Raw genomic sequence first — 22,623 nt, 5'->3', positions numbered from 1 at the left:
ATTAAATGATCGTGAAATGATCTTGGCTACAATAATGCATTCACTATATGGTTCATAGTAGTTTACTTGCTCTCCCTTTTTTCTTATTCATTATTAAACCTGCTCCTGCAATACCCCTATTTGATTTTGTATTTATAACCCTGTATTCACCTGATCAGAAGTCTTGTTCCTCCTGCCACCAAACTTCATTTAAGTTTTTCCCAAAAATCTAGCTGCTATCAATTTCAGGTTTCCACCAACTTTCTATTCCTAGTACTATGTGAGTGTCACTGCTTTTCACGAGTGCTTCAAACTCTGGCACTTTGTCGCAAATGCTTTGGCAGGTAACCATTAGGATTTTAATACTCTGACCTGTGGGAGGCATTTTTTATTTTTTTCACTCTTTAACCGATATTTCTGGGTTTCCTACAGCACTGTCAGTATTAATCCCTGTCCTCTTATCAACCATTCCCTCTACTGTAAAAACAATATGGAAATTATAGATTTCTACTCATCACGTAGAGGAGGTGTTGAGTCACAGACAGGCACAAGACTACTAAAACATTATGCTTTTGGAGAAAGTCCTTTTTCTGAAATAGAAAACACACACATTCACACATATATGAGTAGTGCTTGTATTCTCAGGAAACTTTCTGTTCCATTGCTTTTTGTGTATGTATTCAACTCGAGACTGACTGACAGTATGACGATATGTTTTGATGCAGATTGTCAGTGCAGTATTTTCTGAAAACAGAACACTGCTGTGTTATGTGATTAACAAAGTGAGACCTGCTTGACTGGCAAGTGATTTCATTTTGAGGGAACTTTTGTTTGTATTACGTATATAAAAACTGACGACACAGTCTTAATTTTCCACTTGATATCAGTTCTCATACAAATAATTTAAGAATATGTTCTACTTATGACATTAAAATTTTAAATGTTATTCCAGTAAGGGATTTGGGGGATCGATGGCAGTATACAGTATAAGAGGGTGACAGTGCTGAGACGAATGACACAGACTGGAGTGAAGCAGAACCCAACATTTGACCCCCCCCCCCCCCTTGTGTGTGTGTGTGTGTGTGTGTGTGTGTGTGTGTGTGTGTGTGTGTGCGCGCGCGCATGTTATCTAAACATGCATGTTAGTGTTATAATACGGACATCATTTTTTGCATTCCTCTTGCTTGTATAAAGCACATAACCACTGGATAATTTCATTGAGAATTTCCCACTAGAACCCACCGGAACTACCTGGAGTTGAATCAAGACAGCATTCATCTAAACAATCCGACAGTCTAGATCAGACTGTTCCAACACTTCCCCATGCCCATCAGCACCCATCAGTTAGCCCACAGGTAGTACAGGCTACCCACCTAGTGAACCTGTTGCACCATGTTTGCACCTTTTATTGTTGTGTGAACATGCCATTTGCCGAGCCCTGCCCACAAGCACCCGGCTGAGGAATGTGGTAGCAAAGGTCGGGGCTGTCTGATTGCTCACCTCTGCCTGTGGGCACCCAGCTGCCCACACATAGGCACTCAAGCTGGAACAGCTTGGTCTAGATACTTTGCTGAATAGCAACTTTAGATGATTTCATATTTTCTCGCTGGAGTGGGACACCAAACAAGGGATGACATTTAGCTATTTACTTGTCTAAACAGGGGGTTCTTCCTTGCTATGTGAATGAAGGAAATGAACGTAAACTGAGAGTAGTAGGTTTAGTGTTCCAGTGGCTTGACTGCTGTTTATTATGTTGATCAGTTAATGGTTCAAAAACCAATGTGCATAGCATCTGTTAGAGTTTAAATAAGTGAAACAAAATTTTGTCACTTTTTATTTTGACTAACAGAATGGAGCTGCTGGTAGAATAAATCCTGAGACATCAAGGAATTATCAATTTGGTAATGGAAGGAAATGGAGACGAAGACCTCGGCTTGACTACAGTATGCAGGTTCAATTGATGGATGTAAGTTGCAGTAGTTATTCGTATATAAAGAGGATTGCACAGGACAGAGAAACACGAAGAGCTGCATCAAAACAGTCTTCAGACTGAAGACTGCAACAACAACAATACCTTCCACTATTGTGTGTAAGAAAAATGATGCATTTAAAAATGTATTAAAACACATTGCTTAATAGTAATTCCACAATTCATCAGTGCTATGGCCTCCAAATGATCTTAAACATGCCACAGTAGAAAATGGTAAGAAATTTTGCCTCCTATAGGATAGAAGAGGTCAGTCTTTCTGTTTCCTTGTAATTTTGATACCTCTTTCCAATTGAAGTTTCCATTTGATAAAATATAACCAGTAAATCTGTAATGTTTCAATACTGAATGATAAAAGCAAGCAATTCATGGAAACAAAATTGAAATATTTACTGAGTGCTTCAAAGCTGCCGGAACTTTCTGTGCAGTAGCTGACAATTTCTGTTTTGCTACACAGCAGTCTTCATAATCCAAATGATCCTTCCCGTAGTGGCGAATCAGTCCTGGAATATAATAATTACAAGTAAGTTCTAGCTTTGTACACAGGTGAACATTATTTTAACCTAATATCCTCTCCAAATGTGCTACATGTTCAAAGAAAGGAAATTATATACGAAATTTAAAATATAGATAGAAAATATCCCACTTACTAAGCTGACTGATAAGTCACAACATATTCAACATTTCAAACATAGAGATTCCTTCAAATGAAAAAAGAGTAATTGCTTAAACAAAATAAGACTTTGCAGGATAAATAAGAGACATCATGCTTTATACACTGTCAATGGCATGACAGCATGAAAGAAAAATCAAGCACCTCTCTCTCTCTCTCTCTCTCTCTCTCTCTCTCTCTCTCTCTCTCTCTCTCTCTCCCCCTCCCTCTCCCTCTCCCTGCAAACCACAGTCAAGCACATGGTACAGATGGTACAAGGGTACCTCCCATTGTAACATATATTATGATTTCTTCCCATTCATGTACACATGATGGGAAAAATGTCTTTCTAAATGCCTCTGTGCAAGCTGTAGTTAGTTTCATCTCATCTTCTCAATCACATCAGAGCAACACACAGGGAATGGCTGCAGTATATTCCCAGACTCTTTCTTTAATACTCATTCTTGGCACTTTTTACTCTTTCAAGAAACAGTGTGTGCCTGTCTTCAAGCATCTGCCAACTGACGTTTCTCTGTATTCACTTGATGTTTTATTGTGGATCAAACAAACAAGTGAGCACTGGTGCTGCCTCTCCTTTATATACATTCCATGTCTGTTAATGATTCTATTTGGTGTGGATCCTATACAAATGAGCAATATTCTATGATGGGTCACGTAAGTGCTTTATAAGCAATCTATTTTGCAGACAGACTGAATTTTGCCAGTATCCTAACAATCATATCACCATACCCAGGAAATAACACTTGTGAGCTTACAAGATAATTTCAAGAGTAAGACCCACAAGAGGCAAATTTAAACAGGCACTTATTTCAGTCGGTTTTGTATGCATAGCTATCTGGGACCAGGGACACAAAGATCATGACAACCACTTCACAATGGATAGCATTAGGTATGAAACTTCCTAGCAGATTAAAACTGTGTGCCGGACAGAGACTCGAACTCGGGACATTTGCCTTTTGCGGGCAAGTGCTCTACCAACTGAGGTACCCAAGCATGACTCAAGCACAGTCCTCACAGCTTTACTTCTGCCAATACCTCATCTCCTACCTTCCAAACTTAACAGAAGCTCTCCTGCGAACCTTGCAGAACTGGCACTCATGAAAGAAAGGATATTGCGAAGACATGGCTTAGCCACAGCCTGAGGGATGTTTCCGGAATGAGATTTTCACTCTGCAGCAGAGTGTGCGCTGATATGAAACTTCCTGGCAGATTAAAACTGTGTGCCAGACTGAGACTCGAACTCAGGACCTTTGCCTTTCGCAGGTACGTGCTCTACCAACTGAACTACCCAAGCATGACTCACGCCCTGTCCTCACTGAGCACTTGCCTGCGAAAGGCAAAGGTCCTGAGTCCAGTCTCAGTCTGGCACACAGCTTTAATCTGCCAGGAAGTTTCATATCAGTGCACACTCCGCTGCAGAGTGAAACCCTCATTCTGGAAGCATTAGGTGTAATAATTTTTGGAAATTAGTTCCTCTGTTTCACTTATTTTATCGTTTTTATTTTTCTGATAGCATATCAGCACAAAAATCAATGAATTGCAGATGTAGTACAAACACTAATAATGTTGGGTCAAATCTTTATATCTTTAAACTATTGCAGCTCAATAATATTTAAAATAACGTGGAAATTTTGTAGTAAGTCTTGTAACTGTCTGAAAAAGTGTTCTGGTTCACAGTGTGCATGCATACCCCTTCTTCTTTCTATTTGTCAATAACCATATTTTTGTTATGAATAAACCATTATTACTGTCATCAGGTGGAGCAAAGAATATCATTTTTGTTACTATAGGCTATCTGTCTTGAGCTGACTGAAATCTAATTAGAAATAATTACACCAGATGCATTTCACTTTTATTTATAAAGCATCTTCCTTAGTTATTCTGTATAACCACGAAAGATGCTTTATAAGTAAAAGCAAAACACATATGATGTAATTCTTTTCAATTATATTGCAGTCAGCTCAGGACGAATAACATATAGTAACAGATTTTAATAGTTGCTGCAGAAAATGGCCATGTAAACAAACATAATACCATTTTTGCTTCACACACTGCAAGCAATCCGCTAAACTAGCTATGTGAATAATCATCTCTAAATGTCAAAAATCTCTATGTACTCCAACTGTGGGAGGTTTTCTGTAGGGCACTATGTTTATACACTGGAGCTCTAAAGGAACTGGTGCAGGCATGCATATTCAAAAGCAGGGATATGTAAACAGGCAGAATACGGAGCTGTGGTTGGCAACGCCCATATAAGACAGCAGGTGCCTGGCACAGTTGTTAGATCAGTTACTGCTGCTACAATGGCAGGTTATTGAGATTGTACTACAGTCAGCACGTGAGTGATGGGACACAGAATCTCTGAGGTAGCTATGAAGTGGGGATTTTACAGTACGACCACTTCATGAGTGTACTTTGAATATCAGGTATCCGGTAAAACATCAAATCTCCGACATCGCTGTGGCCAGTATATCCTGCAAGAACGGCACCAACAACAATTGAAGAGAATTGTTCAACATGACAGAAGTGCAATCCTTCTGCAAATTGCAGCAGATTTCAAGCATCATCAGCATGCGAACCATTCAACAAAACATAATTGGAGCTGAAGGCCCAGTTGCGAACCCTTGATGAGTGCGCGACACAAAGCTTTATTCCTTGCCTGGGCCTATCAACACTGACATTGGACTTTTGATGACTAGAAAGATGTTACCTGGTCAGAAGAGTCTCATTTCAAATTGCATCGAGCAGATGGAAGTGTACGGGTATGAAAAAAAACCTCATGAATCCATGGATCCTGCATGGCAGCAGGGGACTGTTCAAGCCATTGGAAGCTCTGTAATGGTGTGGGACATGTGCAGTTGGAGTGATATCGGACTGTTGATACATCTAGATATGCCACGTACACAAGCATCCTGTCTAATTACCCACATCCATTCAGGTCCATATTGTATTCTGACAGGCTTGGACAATTCTAGCAGAACAATGTGACACCACACACATCCTGAATGGCTACATAGTGGCTGCAGGAGCACTTTCTGAATTTAAACACTTCCTCTGGCCACCAAACTTGCCAGAAATGAACATTATTGAGTATATCTGGACTGCCTTGCAACGTGGTGTTTGGAAGAGATCTTCAGCCCCTCATACTCTTATGGATTTATGGACAGCCCTGCAGGATTCATGGTGTCAATTTCCTCCAACACTACTTCAGACATTAGCCCCGAGTCCATGTCACATCGTGTTGCGGCACTTCTTCATGCTCGCAGGAGCCCTTCAGGATATTGGGCAGGTGTATTAGTGATCCATACGCGAGTATGGATCTTATAAAATGTCAAAAGTCGAACTCTCTCATGTTCTAACAGAAGGAATTGTGAAAGATAGGTTGAAGAACGCACTGAAAAAGTTGAGGTCACTATGGATAGATCACAAGCTTGTATGGGACAAAGCAAACTGGATACAACTTCATTTGTTGACCATTCTATGGTTCACTTATCACCATTCAGTGCAGCCACAGAAAACTGGATGACAGTGATGTCAGCACCAAACCTCCTGCTGAACACAAATCCAATGTCTTAACAATTTGAATCAGCCTGTTTAGCCTTGGTGGACCAATACGAAAAATAAAACTACACATACCTATTAACTGACACTGCAACATACAGCATATGATGTAACCCTTTACATCATAAAATACTAAGTTAATACACTATGATGGTTACATGCTAAGATCAGAAAAGAAATACTTCGATGGAACTTACGATCAAGCAAATTCTGGTAGTGCAAAAGCCTTTGCAATGGTTTGAGGATGAATGCTGTAAGTGGGAGGTAGCACACCTTTTGTAATTCAAAATCACGATACAGCTGTTCAAACTTCTTGTTACGCCGAAATGCTGCATCAAGTTGATGTAGTACCATTAGGTGCATTGCCAGATACTCATCATATAACTATATGTAAAGAAAAATAAAGTTACTAAACAAAGTCTGGATTTTACTCATTGATATCGTCATTTTATAACCATGTACAATTAGAGATTGACTTATAATAATTTATTATGTGATTATTCTGTTTCAGAGCAGTAAATTCCTGCACTTTAATCAAAATAACAAATAGCTTACAGAATAAAACTTCTATAACATGCCAGTTAACAATAGAAAATTTGTGTTAGAGGCTCATAAAAACATAGCACCTTCAAATAAAGTAGCAACATGTAGCAGAGGAACCAAAAACCAAAGAGAGATAATGAACTACTCACTGGAAGAACAGACATATGTTTCAGAAAAATGTCCCCAATACGCTGGTAGTCACCCTTTAAATGTGCATTTCCACGTCCTTCCCATGTTGCGAGTCTCTGTTCCACTTCACGAAGCAAAGCAGTGTGTGCTTCATGAAGGGGCTCTACAAGTCCCAGTAACAGATTGACTACCTCATCAGGCATTTCTTCCTCTTCTTTTGTTACTTCATCTCGAAACCACTAAAACAGGTAGAGACAGGTAAGCAAAGTTGGAAATGATGACAGTTTTATTTAACATGACATTCAGAAACATTCAGGCAGAGACTTACATGAAAGTAGGAGAAACTCACAACCTGTTTCAAACCCACACAGTAAAATACTCTTACAACAAACTATTATGAGCTTTATAACTTACGTACAGCTGACAAGTGCTCATCCTGGCACTGATTTTTTAAAAATTAATTAAGGTTTTTTGATACAGGCCACATTTAGATTAACATACAGTATATGATGGTACTTAATGTGTGTACAAGTACCTTTGTGGATGGATGGATAATTTTCTAGCCGCAAGAAGACTATCTGCATCTACATTTACTCAAATCATTCAAAACCAATGTGAACCACATGGTCAGAAGGTACTTCCCATTGTTCCATTCACATATGGAGCACAGGAGGAATGACTGCTTAAACGCCTCTGGCCCATAATTAGTCTAATCTTGTCCTCGCGATCTGTATGGCAGTAATATGTAGGGTTGTAGTATATTCTTAGATTCATCACTAAAAATTGGTTCTTGAAACTTGGTAAGTAGACTTTCTCAGAATAGTTTGTGTCTATATTCATGCGTCTGCCAGATTAGTTTCTTCACTATTTCCATGACACTCTCCCATGTTTTGCAAGCAAGCTCCTTCACAGACTGATCACATTTCCCTAGAATCTTATGAATGAACCAAGGTCTGAGACCTATTTCAACTGCAACTGAGCCTATGCAATCATTTCATTTCACAATCCTACAAATTGTTATACTCACTTTTTTTTTTTTTTTTTTTTTTTTTTTTTTTTTTTTTTTTTTTTTTTTTTTTTTTTAAATCGAATGAGTCTAATTGTGCCTCACTGATATTGTAGTCACAGAATACGATATGTTTTGTGACGTGCACAACTTTAGATTTGTGAACATGTCAAGCAAGTTGCAGTGCTAGAAAGTTTGCTTGCGAAAGTTTTTCAAAGGCTGCATCAGAGGTAGCAAATTTCCTTATAAACCTAATGGATTGATAGTTTTTTTAAGTTTTCACTTCCTATTTTATATTTCTTTTATTCTTCCATTTGTCAATTAATTTCAGTAGAACTCATACATACATACACACATACATTAATCCTTGTTCCATATGTCATGAATACAACATTTCGTAATGATGTGGAATGTGTCACTTTAACATAAGTTTTCTTTACACAAAATAATTGATTAATCAATTTGTTTTACTACTTTATATCTAAGAATTCATCTATGAGTAGGAGTAGTTGTCATTCAGAAATTCTTTCAATTTGCTTTTAAATGTTGATTGGCTATCTGTCGGACTTTTAATACTGTTTGGCAAATGACCAAAGATTTTTGTGTTAGCATAATTCACCCCTTTCTGTGCCAAAGTGAGATTTAATGACAAATTTAATAAGTGAATATATGTATTGCAAAGGTACAACGAATATCCTGAGTTCCTTAAATAAATGTCTGCAAGGTGATCTTGGGTGTGCTCCAGCTATTATTCTGATTACACACTTTTGTGCAATGAATACTTTCTCTCTTAATGACAAATTGCCCCAAAATATGATGCCATATGAAACCAGTGAATGAAAATATGCATAGAAGGCTAATTTACTGATATGTTTATCACCAAAATTTGCAATAACCCTGCTAGCGTAAGCAGCTGAACCTAACAGTTTCAGCAGATTATTGATGTGTTTCTTCCAATTCAGTTTCTCATCAATGCACACAACCAGAAATTTTGAATATTCTGAGCAACAGTTTTGGTTCACAGTCTATATTTATCAGTGGTGTTATACCATTTACTGTACAGAATTGTATAAGCTGTGTTTTTTCAAAATTTAGTGAGAGTCCATTTGCAGAGAACAACTTAATAATTTTCTGAAAGACATTATTTACAATTTCCACAGCTGATTCTTGCTTGTTGGGTTGATTCCTATACCTGTACCATCAGCAAAAGAACTAGCATTGCATATTCATGAATATTTGCAATTTATTTGCAAACACCAGTTCTTATACCTATCTTTATACAATATTTCCTTCAATGACTTGTGCTATAGTACTTCTCTGAGTGTAACGTAACTGGTGAAACTGTACACCTAAAATGGAGTCATCCACAAATCAATAAAGCTGTTAGCTTCTGCATGGGTAATTTGTACCAATATTTCATTTTCTCTTTATTTAATAATAAATTTATGTATTAATAACTGTAGAATAATTGAATAACATAATGGAAAATGAGCAAGAAGGAATTAAGTAGTTGTTCTGAGGAGCAATTGCTGTTCCGGTTCATGCAATACATTAAAATAAAAATAACTGTAACAAGAAAATAAAAAACACTGTAATAGAATAAGTGGATACAGAATTGTGCAAGGTATTTAGTTTAAGTATTTGTATATTGTGGAAAGTGTTTTTTAACGGAATGACGGTCAAGTATATAGATGTTAATTTGAGTAGAGCAGTGTGTCAGATGACAAAACACAGGGAGGACATGCAAGGAGGAGATCATGGTCTTTGTGTGTTGGGAGCTGTACAGGTAAGGTGGGCTAGAATGGCCTGGGGATACATGCGTTTTAGTTCCGAGGTAGGATCATGCCCATAGGATTGTTCAAAGCTAGTCTTCAGTTTATGAGGTTGTGAGCTGTGAACATAGCGATTTTTACAGTGAATGTGATGTAGTGAACTGTTTATTGCAGGGCTTCACAACATACGTGCTCGCAGAGCAAGCTGTGAGCAGCCAGGCTCGAGCACGGAGCAGCGTGAGCACGCTACCCCCACTACCAGACCAGAGGGGAGAGTGGGGAGAGTCACGAAGGGCACACAACAGCTGCCGCAAGTCAATGTAAATCCGCGGCCACCTGCAGGGATATCACTCACGAATTATTACTGTGACAAATGAAACAAATAAAGGAGAATGTACACGTGCCACATAATTTTATTAGCTTAGTGTATGCCTCTACATTCGTATTAATTTGTGAACTGTTACACAATAAAAGGTGTCACTGAAGTGTGTGATTCTCTGTTATCTTGTACTTTTTGCCCTTTACAATTGCGTCTATGTTCGGAGTAATTGTTCTTGTGCACTGTAGGTACACCGTGCAGTTTAAATTTCGATCAGACAACGCGTTTCTCAGGCGCGTCTTGTTACATTTAATTCCAGAGAACAGTTGTTCACAAACATACGTGGAACCGAACATTGATATTATTGTAGCCGCCAGTTTGTGCAAATGAGGAAATCTATCCTGAGGGAAGTGTCTGCAGAATTTCAAAATGTTTTTCTTGTTCTGAAATTTGTCTTTGTATTCTCTGTCACACTGCAGGTCAATAAGTTCTAGTTGCAGCTCAGGACGAATCTCTTCAATATTCGCTGAATATGGAGAGGAGAACAGATCAAAATCACTGTCTAGTGCTGTCAGATCTTGAAAGCGTTGATCAAATTCTTCCTTAAGGGCAACTAAACTATGTGAATAACGTTCACAGTCTTTGTGAACATCTTGCATGGATGATAATTTAGGAAAATGAGCTAGATTTCCTGTTTCCAGCTGACTCACCCAAAGTGTCAATTTCATTTTAAAAGCTCGTATTCGATCTATGAAATGAGTAATTAGCAGATCTTTACCTTGCAGTGAAATGTTCAAAGCATTCAGATGGCTAGTTAAATCTGCTAAGAATGCGAGATCACATTTCCATGAAGGCTCTTTCAATTCAGGAACACACATGTTATTTATTTCCATGAACATATTTATCTCATCTAATAGGGAAAAAAATCAATTTAATAATTCACCACGATTAAGCCAGCGGACCTCGCTGTAATAAGGCAGGCTACCATACTGGCTATCTACATCCTCAAGAAAGCTTTTAAAATGTCTGTGTTGTAGCCCATGCTTCCTTATATAATTGGTTGTACGAACAACAACACTCATCACATTTTTTAGAGTGATACTCTTTGCACATAAGTTTTCCTGGTGGATCACACAGTGAACGCCCCTTATTTCATTCGGCACGGTCAGTTTTTTCATTTTCTCCTTCAACAGCGCAATGAAACCTGATTTTTTCCCTGTCATCGCTGGTGCACCGTCTGTCGACACTGAAACTAAAGAATTCCACGACAACACTTTCTTCAACACTACTTAAAATATCACCTCCGGTTGTAGTGTTCTTCATGGCTACTACATCGAGGAGCTCCTCCCTCACCTGAAGATCTCTATTAACATCTCTAATAAATATGGCAAGCTGCACTGTTCCAGTGATATCAACACTTTCGTCCAGAGCTAGAGGATACGCCATAAAATCTTTACAGATATTTGCAAGCTGGCTCTGGACGTCGTCTGCCATGTCCTGTATGTGACGCATAATGGTCATGTTAGATAATGGCACAATCCGAAACTGTTCAACTTGAGATGGACACAAATGTTCCGCTGCAACTACCAACATTCTTTTATTAAATCGCCATCAGTGAAGGGGCGCAGGGATTTTGCTAATAGCAAAGCAGTTTTGTAACTCACTCTGAGTGCTGCCTCAGTTGATTTTTCTTCGTCGTCCAGATCTTCTTCGGATAGCTTCCTTTTAAGTTTAATAACTTCCTGAGCACGATCCGGTCCATCACATTTTCCACTTCCGTAGTCTTTCGCGTGGTACGACATATAATGTTGCTGCAAATTAAATTTCCTAAAAGAATTCAGCGTTTTGTGACGTACTAAACATTTTGCAACACCATCTTTTACCGTAAACAGATACAATTCCTCCCAATGGGGGTTGAACTGCGAAAACATGGTTGGGGTTACACAACGGCGACTTGACATGATTCTAAACCTGTGAAGTGACTGTTCGAGCTGATCGTAGTACTTTAAACGTTACACAGTCGGCGCGAATTCAATAGGCACGCTGCGGCCCTGTTCAAACGTGCGCGCGCATTTCCCCTCCCTCCCTACTCCACGACCTTGCACCTGCTCGCGAGCACGTGCCTGAGCAGACGCGAGTACTCGCACTCAAAACCGGCCAGTTGTTAAGCCCTGGTTTATTGCCTGCAACTGCTGTGCTAAGATTATTTTCAATTTTGATTGGACAATTGTGGGTAGGACCATCATTCACAACAAACCATTTTTCTATGAATAAAGCAACAATAAATTGTTACATGAGCTAAATCTACAATAATATCCTCAATTATCGATTTCACTGCTCAGTTTACTCTTATATATCTGTATTTCACTGACTGACCTCACAGGCCACTTTAATATCCATTAATCGCTTATGTAAGGGCATAATGCAATGGTGTGCAATGACACCCCTGTACAGATGAGTCATTTAACAGATAATGCACTTGCCCGCTGCTGGATTGTTAGCAACAGCAGGTATCGCTAACTGATGATATTGTTGCAATTGGGTAGGTTTGTCCTACATTGGACTGTTTCCTTTCCACTTAACAAGTATTTCAGGATCGAATGTCCCAGTTAAACAGTTGAACAGTTAATGTGGGGGCTCTCAGCTAAATGCAGTGCATAGCAGTAACGGTCTAGCAGTGTAATCATTGTGCATATGTGAACATTAATATAATGTTAGGTGGCAGCATAACAGGGATTCCGCAATATGTGCCTAGTTCATGCTGCAACATTTTGTGCAACAGTTGGTTCACAAATTCAGGATGCCGCTGTCATAGCAAGACACCGCTGCACATATCGGTGCCGGCAAGTATATCTGTTCCTGTCTGCTGTGCCCCACACACACACACACACACACACACACACACACACACACACACACACGTGTCACAACTGTCTCCATGCCATCGTCTGGCTGTCCCCACACCGCTGCCCGGCCAAACTATGCCATCACCCACTCCACATGTCACAGTAACAGTCAACATCGCAGCAGCCACAAATTAAGTACAAGCATCAGTTGCATTATATATCATGTGCTGCTAGTCGTCAGCCACAGCCGTTGAGATACAGAAACTTTCAAGTAAATGTGGATCAGAGGATATTAGGAGTGATTGTAGTAGCCCTAGTATCCCAAAGGAGCATGGATGGGTGCCAGGGAGTGAGCTCACAAAATTATTGAATCCACTGAGTGAGATATCGGTTGAAAGTTTAGATTCAAAATTGGAAAATGTAAAATGTGAACTAAATGTAAGCATAAAATCTCAAGTTGCCAGTTTAAAAACTGAAATTGGAGATCAAATAAATGCAGTAAATCAAAAGTTTGAGCTGTTGGAGAGTTGATTTGAAAAACTTGGTAAGAAACTAGAAATTAATGAAAACACTGTGAAGGGGGCCAGCAAACAAATAGAAAAAGTAGAAAATGAGCTGGGAACCAAAGTGGAGACTATAGAATCTGAACTTGTGGGATGGACTGAAGCACACAGGAGGCAGTGCAGGAAATTTGAACTCCAGACAAATGCTGAACTAGAATTGGTAATTAAAACTGGTAATGAAAAGTTAAGAAAAACTCTTTGCCTTTACATATGTCTGCTTGTGTCTGTATATGTGCGGATGGATATGTGTGTGTGTGTGTGTGTGTGCGCGAGTGTATACCTGTCCCTTTTCCCCCTTAAGGTAAGTCTTTCCACTCCCGGGATTGGAATGATTCCTTACCCTCTCCCTTAAAACCCACATCCTTTCGTCTTTCCCTCTCCTTCACTCTTTCCTGATAAAGCAACTTTGGGCTGCGAAAGCTTGAGATTTGTGTGTGTGTTTGTGTGTGTTTTTCTATTGTGTCTATCTACCAGCACTTACTCATATGGTAAGTCACAGCATCTTTGTTTTTTAATATATAAACTAATACATTTAGATAGACCATTAGGAGTACTAACAGAAACAGCAACATTAAAAAGAAGGCTGGCAGAGAACTTATAATGGGATCTAATACACAGCCCTACTGATTCAGTGGAAGAGTTTTTGAACTTTGTTGAGAACATGAACAGGGCATTGTGTTATAAACCAAAACTGGTAGAATGCAAGGAGGGTATCAGAAATCAGAATAGGGGTAACTGCTATAGAAATAATTTCAATGACAATGTGAACAAGTGTTCAAGTAATAGGAATGCGCAGAGTGACAATGGCAGGGGCTGGAGAAACAGGCAGAAAAGAGAAGAAAGAAACCATGAAGGAGATAGAAATGACTATCCACCTGGAATAAATGAAAATGAACACAGGCAAGAGAGACCACAAGGTGCAGATTTCAAAGGGGACAGACAGAAAACTAGATGGAGCCTCACTTAAGATCCGCAGGGCGGGTATGACTTATGCTGTAAATAGGACCAGAGGGGGAGACGATAATGACAGGGAAAGGAAGAAGTTGTCCATATGCCAGATGGATGCTGTACTGGGTAGCACTGATATGTGGGGAGGTTTTATGAAACTTAATAAGAGAAATAAAGATTAAATGGGAAAAGTATCACTGATGTGAGTGACAGTGAATTGTATTTACATAAGGGAGTTATTTGACAGAGATGAGATGGTGGAGCATAGAGGGGATGAAAATAGAATTGGTTTGGCTACATTGGAAGACACTATGGGACTGGAAATTGGAGATGAGCCTGTTAGAAAACTAATAAGTAAAAGTATTGCTGACAGTGTTGTGGAGCAAATCCCAAGAATTCTTCATATATTGTAAATGAGTTTATCACAAAGAGGGCAGATGATGCATGTCCTAATGATCTAGTACATGTAAAAGATGTTGCCCAAGGTATTGCAAGGTGATATAAGTTGTATGAATAATGAATTGGAGAAGGAAGGAGGTGGTAAGGCAGACATCGGGTGTAATAATACCTGCTCAGTAAATGAAGTAAAAATATTTGTATTCAAGGAAGATGGAAATCATGTTATTCTAAGTAGGGTTCTTAACAGCAGTGAATGGATGGAAAAGGAGGAACATGAGTATAATATAAATGATTGGGTGTCAGATGCAAATGTCCATTAGATGTTGGTGCCAGAAAGTAGCTAGAAAGATAGATGAACTGGATGATGGGAATGCAAGTGAAATATTTTGTAATATCTCTTTATATTCGATGAATTATTCTGATAAAATTCTACCCTTGAATGACGTTTACTAATTTTCTATCTTCATACTCGCAGAATCCATGCGCAAAGTAGTTTCATACAATAGCTATGCCATGTGCGCATAATTATTCTTTGCAGTACTCTCTCTGGTGGTTGTTAGAAAAAAAGCTTCCGAGATTGTCTTCGTGCCGATTAGCCTGAGCTTGGTTTGAAGAATTGTAATCTGAATATTGAGATTTATGACAAAAGATAACTGATACGAAATTGTACGATTAAAAGAGAGAGAAGAAAAAAAGAAGGACTGGATACGAACCTGCATTTAATAATCCAAGAGCTCCATCACTTCTTCGGAAGGTTAAACTTCATCAAAGCCAAATATCCACTTGATCTGAGGTTTCCCGACTGATTATACAGATCTCCCAAAATTATGAGGGATTTTATTTGTACAGATTAGCAGACTGCCGCAAAGCACGAGCCTCCAGAGAAGAAGAATCATCGCCTGATTTCATTCTAACAAGTAAAATTTCTGAATCATTTTGAGTGACTGAGCTATGACTGTGTTTCATATCATGAATGATTGATTGCTCGAACAAATTGAGAACTACATAATTACACATGGATTTTCTGTATAAATATGATTGTAACATTGGGGTGAAGGACAGAATTTTGGATTTTAATTCCGGAGGGCACAGAAAGAGAATAAAAGTTAAAGACGAATTAAAGGGAGATAAAGTGGTGGCACATTTGCACAAGGAAAATGAGAGGTATGAGGAGTCATGTGCAGGTGAACAATAGACAATAAGGCAAAGGAGATACAGTATTTATCAATCAAGAGAAGGCTTCAACTGGGTGAACACCTGCACAAATGTAAATGTGTGTTTTCAGATGATGGGGTACAATTTGTTTCAAGGATGTGTTATAAATTCATAGATAGAGTGGACGCAACACATATCTTGGTGTACCACCCAGCAAGTAATCCAGCCGAGAGGTTCATGCGAGAACTAGGTGGACTATGCAGAATGTACTGTAGCAAGAGGTGCAGTGACTGGGCTGGATATGTTCCTGTATTTGAGGGCATTATGAATATTGTGAAGAATTGCTCCACTGGTTTCTCTCCCTATGACGTCATGATGGGTAATAGGCCAGCAAACCTTATAGCTGAAAAGGTGGAATTTTCTGAGTTCTAGTCAGGACTACAGTAAAATAAAGCAGCATTGACGGCGAAATTAAAAAACTGTTTGAACTCTATTACAGGCCATTAGAGGTTGTCAAATGTCCAGACCTAAATGCATACAGGCTCATCTACCCTAATACAAAGAAACCATTTGGTCTCTGGAATGTGACAAGAGTTAAGACTGTTGTTGACAAGTGATATTGTAATGACAAATGGAGAAATTTGTGTTTCAATATCTCAGTTGTATATGAGTAATAGGTTAAGTATGTTGGGAGTTTGTTATGTATATTTACTTATTGTTATGTGTGTACTTGTAAGAAATTTTGGAGGAATTATGGTATATGTTGGGTAAATGCAACGTTATTTTGGGGGTTTGTTCAGTAATTGTATTCAGGAATTATACTGGTGTGTAGAAAGAGAGCTTATGGGGTCAACAGATTGTTTCTTAATATGGCAATGAAAGTTGCACCTAGAGCTTGAGGCAGGTATGTGGGGGTGGTGCCAGTTGTGAGCAGGTCAAAAATAAAAAACGTCTTAGCAAGGGAAAGTATCTGTTAGTAAAAAAAAATTGTGATATAATTACAGTCAGAAATTATATGCTGTGAACTGGTACTTAGTGTTTGCTGGGTGAAACAGCATATAATTTACCTGTTTAAGTAAAATGTTCATAAATTATAAAATCTGTAGGTGTGATTAGACACAGAGATTGATTCATAAGGGATCTGTAACTGTTTGAAGTTTGTCTGTGCAATTTGTTCTGTGCTTCAATATCTTTCACTTGTGAACTGGTACAGTGGAGGCATGGTAAATCAGGGAGGGTTTCAATAGCCTTATCACTGGGAAGCCATAGGGTCACAGTTACAGGCAACTTCTCATTTTGTCATCTGTTTGACACTTGTCAGTACAGGGCTGTTGACTGTACTTTAATACGAGACGGGTGGTCTGCTGATGCACAGATGGAGCTGGGACTCAAGCAGAAGGTCCTCGCAGGTGGCAGCAACTGGAAGACTGCAGTAACATCATAACCAGGGAAGTGACATGTAATGATATAGAGGACTGATTTATTTATTCATATGTGTACCAAGATTGATTGAAACAGATCTAGGTATTCCAGATTTATTCTTACTTTTGCATCTCACTTCTTACTCATCTCCACTACCACCCATGAGTGCTAAAGTATTTTTTATTCTCATAGCATCTTTTTTTTTCTTCTGATAGTAACCCATATACAATTAAGGAGCGCTCTTTTAAACAGAGTGGACAGTGTCTTGAAAAGAAGACGTAACATGAAAGTTGAGAAAACAAAAACAAAAATAATGAAGCGCACCAGAATTACGTAAAGTGATGCTGACAAAATTAGATTAATAAATGAGGTACAAAGAGCAGAAGGTAAGTTTTGATATTTGGGCTGCAAAATAACCAATGATGAAAGGAATGGAGAGAATATAATAAACACAATTTGGCAGTAGCAAGTAAAGATTTCCTGAAATATATAAAAATGTTAACATCAAATATAAAAGTAGACGTTAGAAGTCTACTGTGAAATTATTTGTCTGGAGTGCTGCATTATGTGCAAGTGAAACATGTATGATAAACAATAAAGACAAGAAGAAAATAGTTTTGAGACGTGCATCTACAGGATAATGCTCAAAAGTAAATAGGTTGATTAAGCAGTGGAGATTAGTGAATTAGATTGGTGAGAAGAGTGCCGTGACAGAACTTGGTTAAAAGTAGGAATACAATATGATAGAAAAAGTCCCTAGTGGAGAATAAACAAAGGTAACTCACCATGTGTCTCAGGCTGTGAGCAGTTGATAGCCACATAAACAAGACTGAAAACATCACTAAGCTTTCACACAATATCTTTCTTCAGAATGAACTAGTACAGAACACACAAACTCACACACTGCTACGTGTCCCAGCCAACAACATTGTACCAGTGTTGCAGCTTGACTCTCGTTTATGTCCATATCAAATATTAAATACATCAGCTATATGATGAAAAGGGATAAGTTGACAGGCTATGTCGTGAGGCGTCAAAGAGTTGTTAATTTGCATAAAAATTGTAGGGGAAGCCCAAGGCTTGAACACAGTAGGGAGGCTCAAATGGATATACCTTGTAGTGTTTTTGCAGCGATGAAGAAACTTGTGCAGCAGAAAATTAGAGTGGAAAGCTGCAACAATACAGTTTTTGGATGGGTGACAAGAACAATAAGAAGTCACAATTTGCCAAGTTTAGTTGAAACTGCATCCAATGTTTCAAAGTTAGGCTGGAAAACACACCTGTGTATATAACTCTTTTAATATCACTTTAGGTTATTCAATGTCTAAAACACATGAAAGTAACATAAAAAATCAAACAATGGAAAATCCAGGATAGAATAATGACAATGTTACGAAAAGATTAGATTGTTATTTACCATATAGCAGAAATGATGAGTCACAGATAAGCATGAGAAAAAGACTGTCAAATAAGTAAGCTTCCAGCCAAAAAGGCCTTCATTGGATTTACACAACATACACAGTCACACAACTGTAACTATGTACGCATGCCCTACAAACTGTTATTTATGTGTGGTTTTAACAAACACCTACACATCTCAGTACAATATGATAGCTAACCCAACTTAAAGTATTAAAATGAGAACCATAACAATGAAGAAGTAGTCTGAAATGTGTGAAACTTAAAAAGATGTAATGGTTACTGAACATATTAATGTCTAACGTTATCTGGTCAGGAAGAAATCGCCAACTACTCATACAGGAAACATATTATGTCACCTGACTGTTGCTTCCTGTTACTTCCTGTATTTGTTTGTCTACTGTACACATTATATCATTTACAGCACAGCATGCTTTATGATATCACACATATTTAATCTAAGCTTATATTTTATTTCTTTAGCAGTGTACACTCTAATGTATAGAATATGAGTTAAGACATTCATGTCTACTACTGTAAATCATTCTCATCAGTGAACTAGGAATTAAAACATACATGTTTTGTGCTACAAATCAACTATACATTAACTTATTGAACATCAGGAGTAATGCTGTACCCTGCAAGTATTGCTTGGTATTTTGATGCTTATGGAAGAATGAATGTATGAAACTTTTTAATGGCCATTGTTCTTACATGTACCTTAATGAACAGTAATACAGTACTGGAAAGTCTTGGCAGGAATGCAAACAATAGAAAGAATTATATGATGAGATGTCAGGGTACTTATGGACTGCATCGTCTAACACAAGACGACTCAAATAAGAGAGCAATTTTTTCTAACAGACATCAGTTAAACACATACTTTGTACTTGATGATGGAAGGAGCACAGATAACCCCTCACTATATAGCTGAGGCACTGAGTGGGAGACAGGTGCATAAACATAGAAATTACAGTTAGACTAAAGCACAGGGACAATGTAGCACTCACTCTCACTCTTTCTCTCTCCACCCCCCCCCCCCCCTCGTGTGTGTGTGTGTGTGTGTGTGTGTGTGTGTGTGTGAATAAAACGAAAGGATGTCTACACAAATCTTGAATATTCTTCTCAATAATAATTTGGCAGCTATCTTTTGCATCCTGAAAGTACTCAATGCTGTCAGAGAATTACTCCAGAATATGATTATGTATTTTAGGTGTGAATGAAAACATGCATAATATACACATGCACTCGTGATTCCTTGCTTATATGTATAGCTTTTCAGGAAGGTTAGGGTATAAACCTTCCATATGTAATACATAAAAAATAATATATAAATGTAACAACATTTTACCCTCCATATATGTTAACTGACACTGTTATAACAGTAAACACTTATTTTTTCAAAAATCTTACCAAGTTAATTACTTCTAAATCTTTTCTGTATGTCCTTTCCGTCATCAATAACTCCTTGGCTATAAAGTAAGCACGGTCAATTGGAAATCTCTGAAAAAGACAAGATACAAGTAATAATTTCTCTTTTAAGACCCAAAATACAGACTAGGATCACAATGTCATACAAGTGAAACAAAAATGAATTGTTTGCAGGTTGCAGGATAGAAAGTTTAATCTGACTTGAAATACCTGCATTTTTAACAACAGAAAGGTATTCAAGCTTATTCAAAAACACATTTGTTATTATAATTGCTCTTAGAACAAGCATTCTTGCCTAATAAACTGCCCCCCCCCCCCCCCCCCCCAGATTCTCACTACCAACTCAGTGAATTCACTTACTATGCAAGCAAAAGTTGTATGGAAACCACTATTTGTATAAAAAACACTTATTTAAATCTTGAAATGTTACTGAGAAAACAATGAAGAAGGATGCAATTTGCTTACATGTTATTGCAATGACAGTGAATAACCAAAATTGTTGTACTTTTCTGGTGAGATCAAACGATGTCACATTTTGTGATTTTTGTAAACAAATGTAACTGCCATTATCCTGTCAGTTCCAATTTGCAGATTTGTGTTGATAACATACAGGCCAAGCCACAATGGAACAGTATAAGGCAGAATTACAGCATCTTCCATTGTTTGTGCTGTATTTTCTGCATTACAGTGATAAAAATTTAGAAGTGTTGCAAGATTATGTTTAATTAGTGATTTCTCAGTGAAACATTATCACACAATAATGACCACATTTTGGAAAGTAATTTGAATTCATAGATGAGTTCCAAGCAATATTGTGTTCAGTAATATCACACAGTGCATTTACCTATCAATAGCAGCAAATTGTGGTTGTTCATTTTCAAACCAGACATGCACTAAAAGTGTGTATCAAAACAAAATTTCACTGACATATTTGGGAAACATCTGCACAACACATATTCACACAACAGATATAGAATTATCTACTACATGCATGATACATTCAATGGATGAAACTGATGAAACACATGAAGCTGATGTTGACTGAGTCACACATGTAATAAGATTACTCCATATCTGTTGTATTATATGTGTTATGTAGACATTACCCAAGTATGTCTGTGGAATTCTGCTTTGAAAAGCACTTTTAGTGCAGGTCTTGTATGAAAATGAATGGCTACATACAAAACTAGCCACCAGTATAAATTGCATGCAACTATGACAGAAATTTAAATACAGAATTATCGGATCTGAGTTGCTGGTCTCTCCCCAATAAAATGTTGCAATTGCATAAATAAATCAGTCTTTTGGAAGCTGAAAAGCTATGTAGCAGAATAATGTGATTCAGCTCTAATGAAACTGGGAAACCATATAATACAATGAAACAGTGGGCAAACATCTAAACTAATAGATATGGATAATTAATGTTACCTGTTTGCTCTGAAATAGCACCATTCTCATTAATGCTATTTCCATCAAGAATATCATAGGGACTTGAGACCAAAGGACAATGATACACCTTCCAAATTATATTCATTGCTACAGTGATCTGTGTCAGAAATTTTGAGACTCTCAATAGTGAGAGGAAATTCATGTCTACTACATTCTACTATGTTCTGCTAAGTAAGATGTAGCACCACATTTTGAAAGCTTTATTCTCTTTTTTCCTAAACTGTTTATCATCCATGATTCACTTTCACATATGGCTATACACCATACAAATACTTTCAGTAAAGACTTCCTGACACTTAAATCTATACTCAATGTTAATAACTTTTTCATCATTAGAAACATAGCCATAGCCAGTCTACATTTCATATTCTCTCTACTCCAACCTTCATCAGTTATTTTACTCCCCAAATAACAAAACTCATTTATTACTTAAAGTGTCTCCTTTCCTAACCTAATACCCTCAGCATCACCTGATTTAATTCGACTACATTCCATTATCCTGATTTTACTTTTGTTGATGTTCATCTTAATCACTTCTCTTAAGACACTGTCCATTCTGTTCAGGTGCTCTTGTAGACCCTTTGCTGTCTCTGACAGTAGTACAATGTCGCTGGCAAACCACAAAGTTTTTATTTCTTCTCCATGGATTTTTATACCTACTCTGAATTTTTCTTTTGTTTCCTTCACTGCTTGCTCAATATACAGATCGAATAACATCGGGGATAGACTAAACCCTGTCTTACTCCCTTATCAACCACTGCTTTCCTTTCATGCCCCTCGACTCTTATAACTGCCATCTGGTTCCTGTACAAATTGTAAATAGCCTTTCACTCCAGGTATTTTACACCTGCCACCTTCAGAATTTGAAATAGAGTATTCCAGTCAACATTGTCAAAAGTTTTTTGTTACTCTACATATGCTAGAAACATATGTTTGCCTTTCCTTAATCTATTTTCTAAGGTAACTCATAGGTCAGTATTATCTCGCGTGTTCCAACATTTCTACGGAATTCACACTGATTT

At 37.9% G+C, this 22,623-nt stretch overlaps 1 protein-coding gene across 1 annotated transcript in view; it reads right to left on the bottom strand.

The window, feature by feature from the left end:
• LOC124774947 (FERM, ARHGEF and pleckstrin domain-containing protein 1) overlaps positions 1-22,623 on the bottom strand; it is a 754,047-nt gene that overhangs the window by 56,549 nt on the left and 674,875 nt on the right. Inside the window, exons 14-17 of the mRNA XM_047249656.1 lie at positions 20,135-20,224; positions 6,893-7,111; positions 6,398-6,584; positions 2,360-2,469 (exon numbers count right to left, since the gene is read on the bottom strand). Coding sequence (XP_047105612.1) covers positions 2,360-2,469; positions 6,398-6,584; positions 6,893-7,111; positions 20,135-20,224 — 606 coding nt within the window. The remainder of the gene's footprint in view (positions 1-2,359; positions 2,470-6,397; positions 6,585-6,892; positions 7,112-20,134; positions 20,225-22,623) is intronic.

Source organism: Schistocerca piceifrons, chromosome 2 (assembly GCF_021461385.2).
Source record: "Schistocerca piceifrons isolate TAMUIC-IGC-003096 chromosome 2, iqSchPice1.1, whole genome shotgun sequence".
Classification (NCBI taxonomy): domain Eukaryota; kingdom Metazoa; phylum Arthropoda; class Insecta; order Orthoptera; family Acrididae; genus Schistocerca; species Schistocerca piceifrons.
The sequence above is the reverse complement of the archived record's forward strand: the minus strand, read 5'-3'. Positions and strand labels throughout refer to the sequence as shown.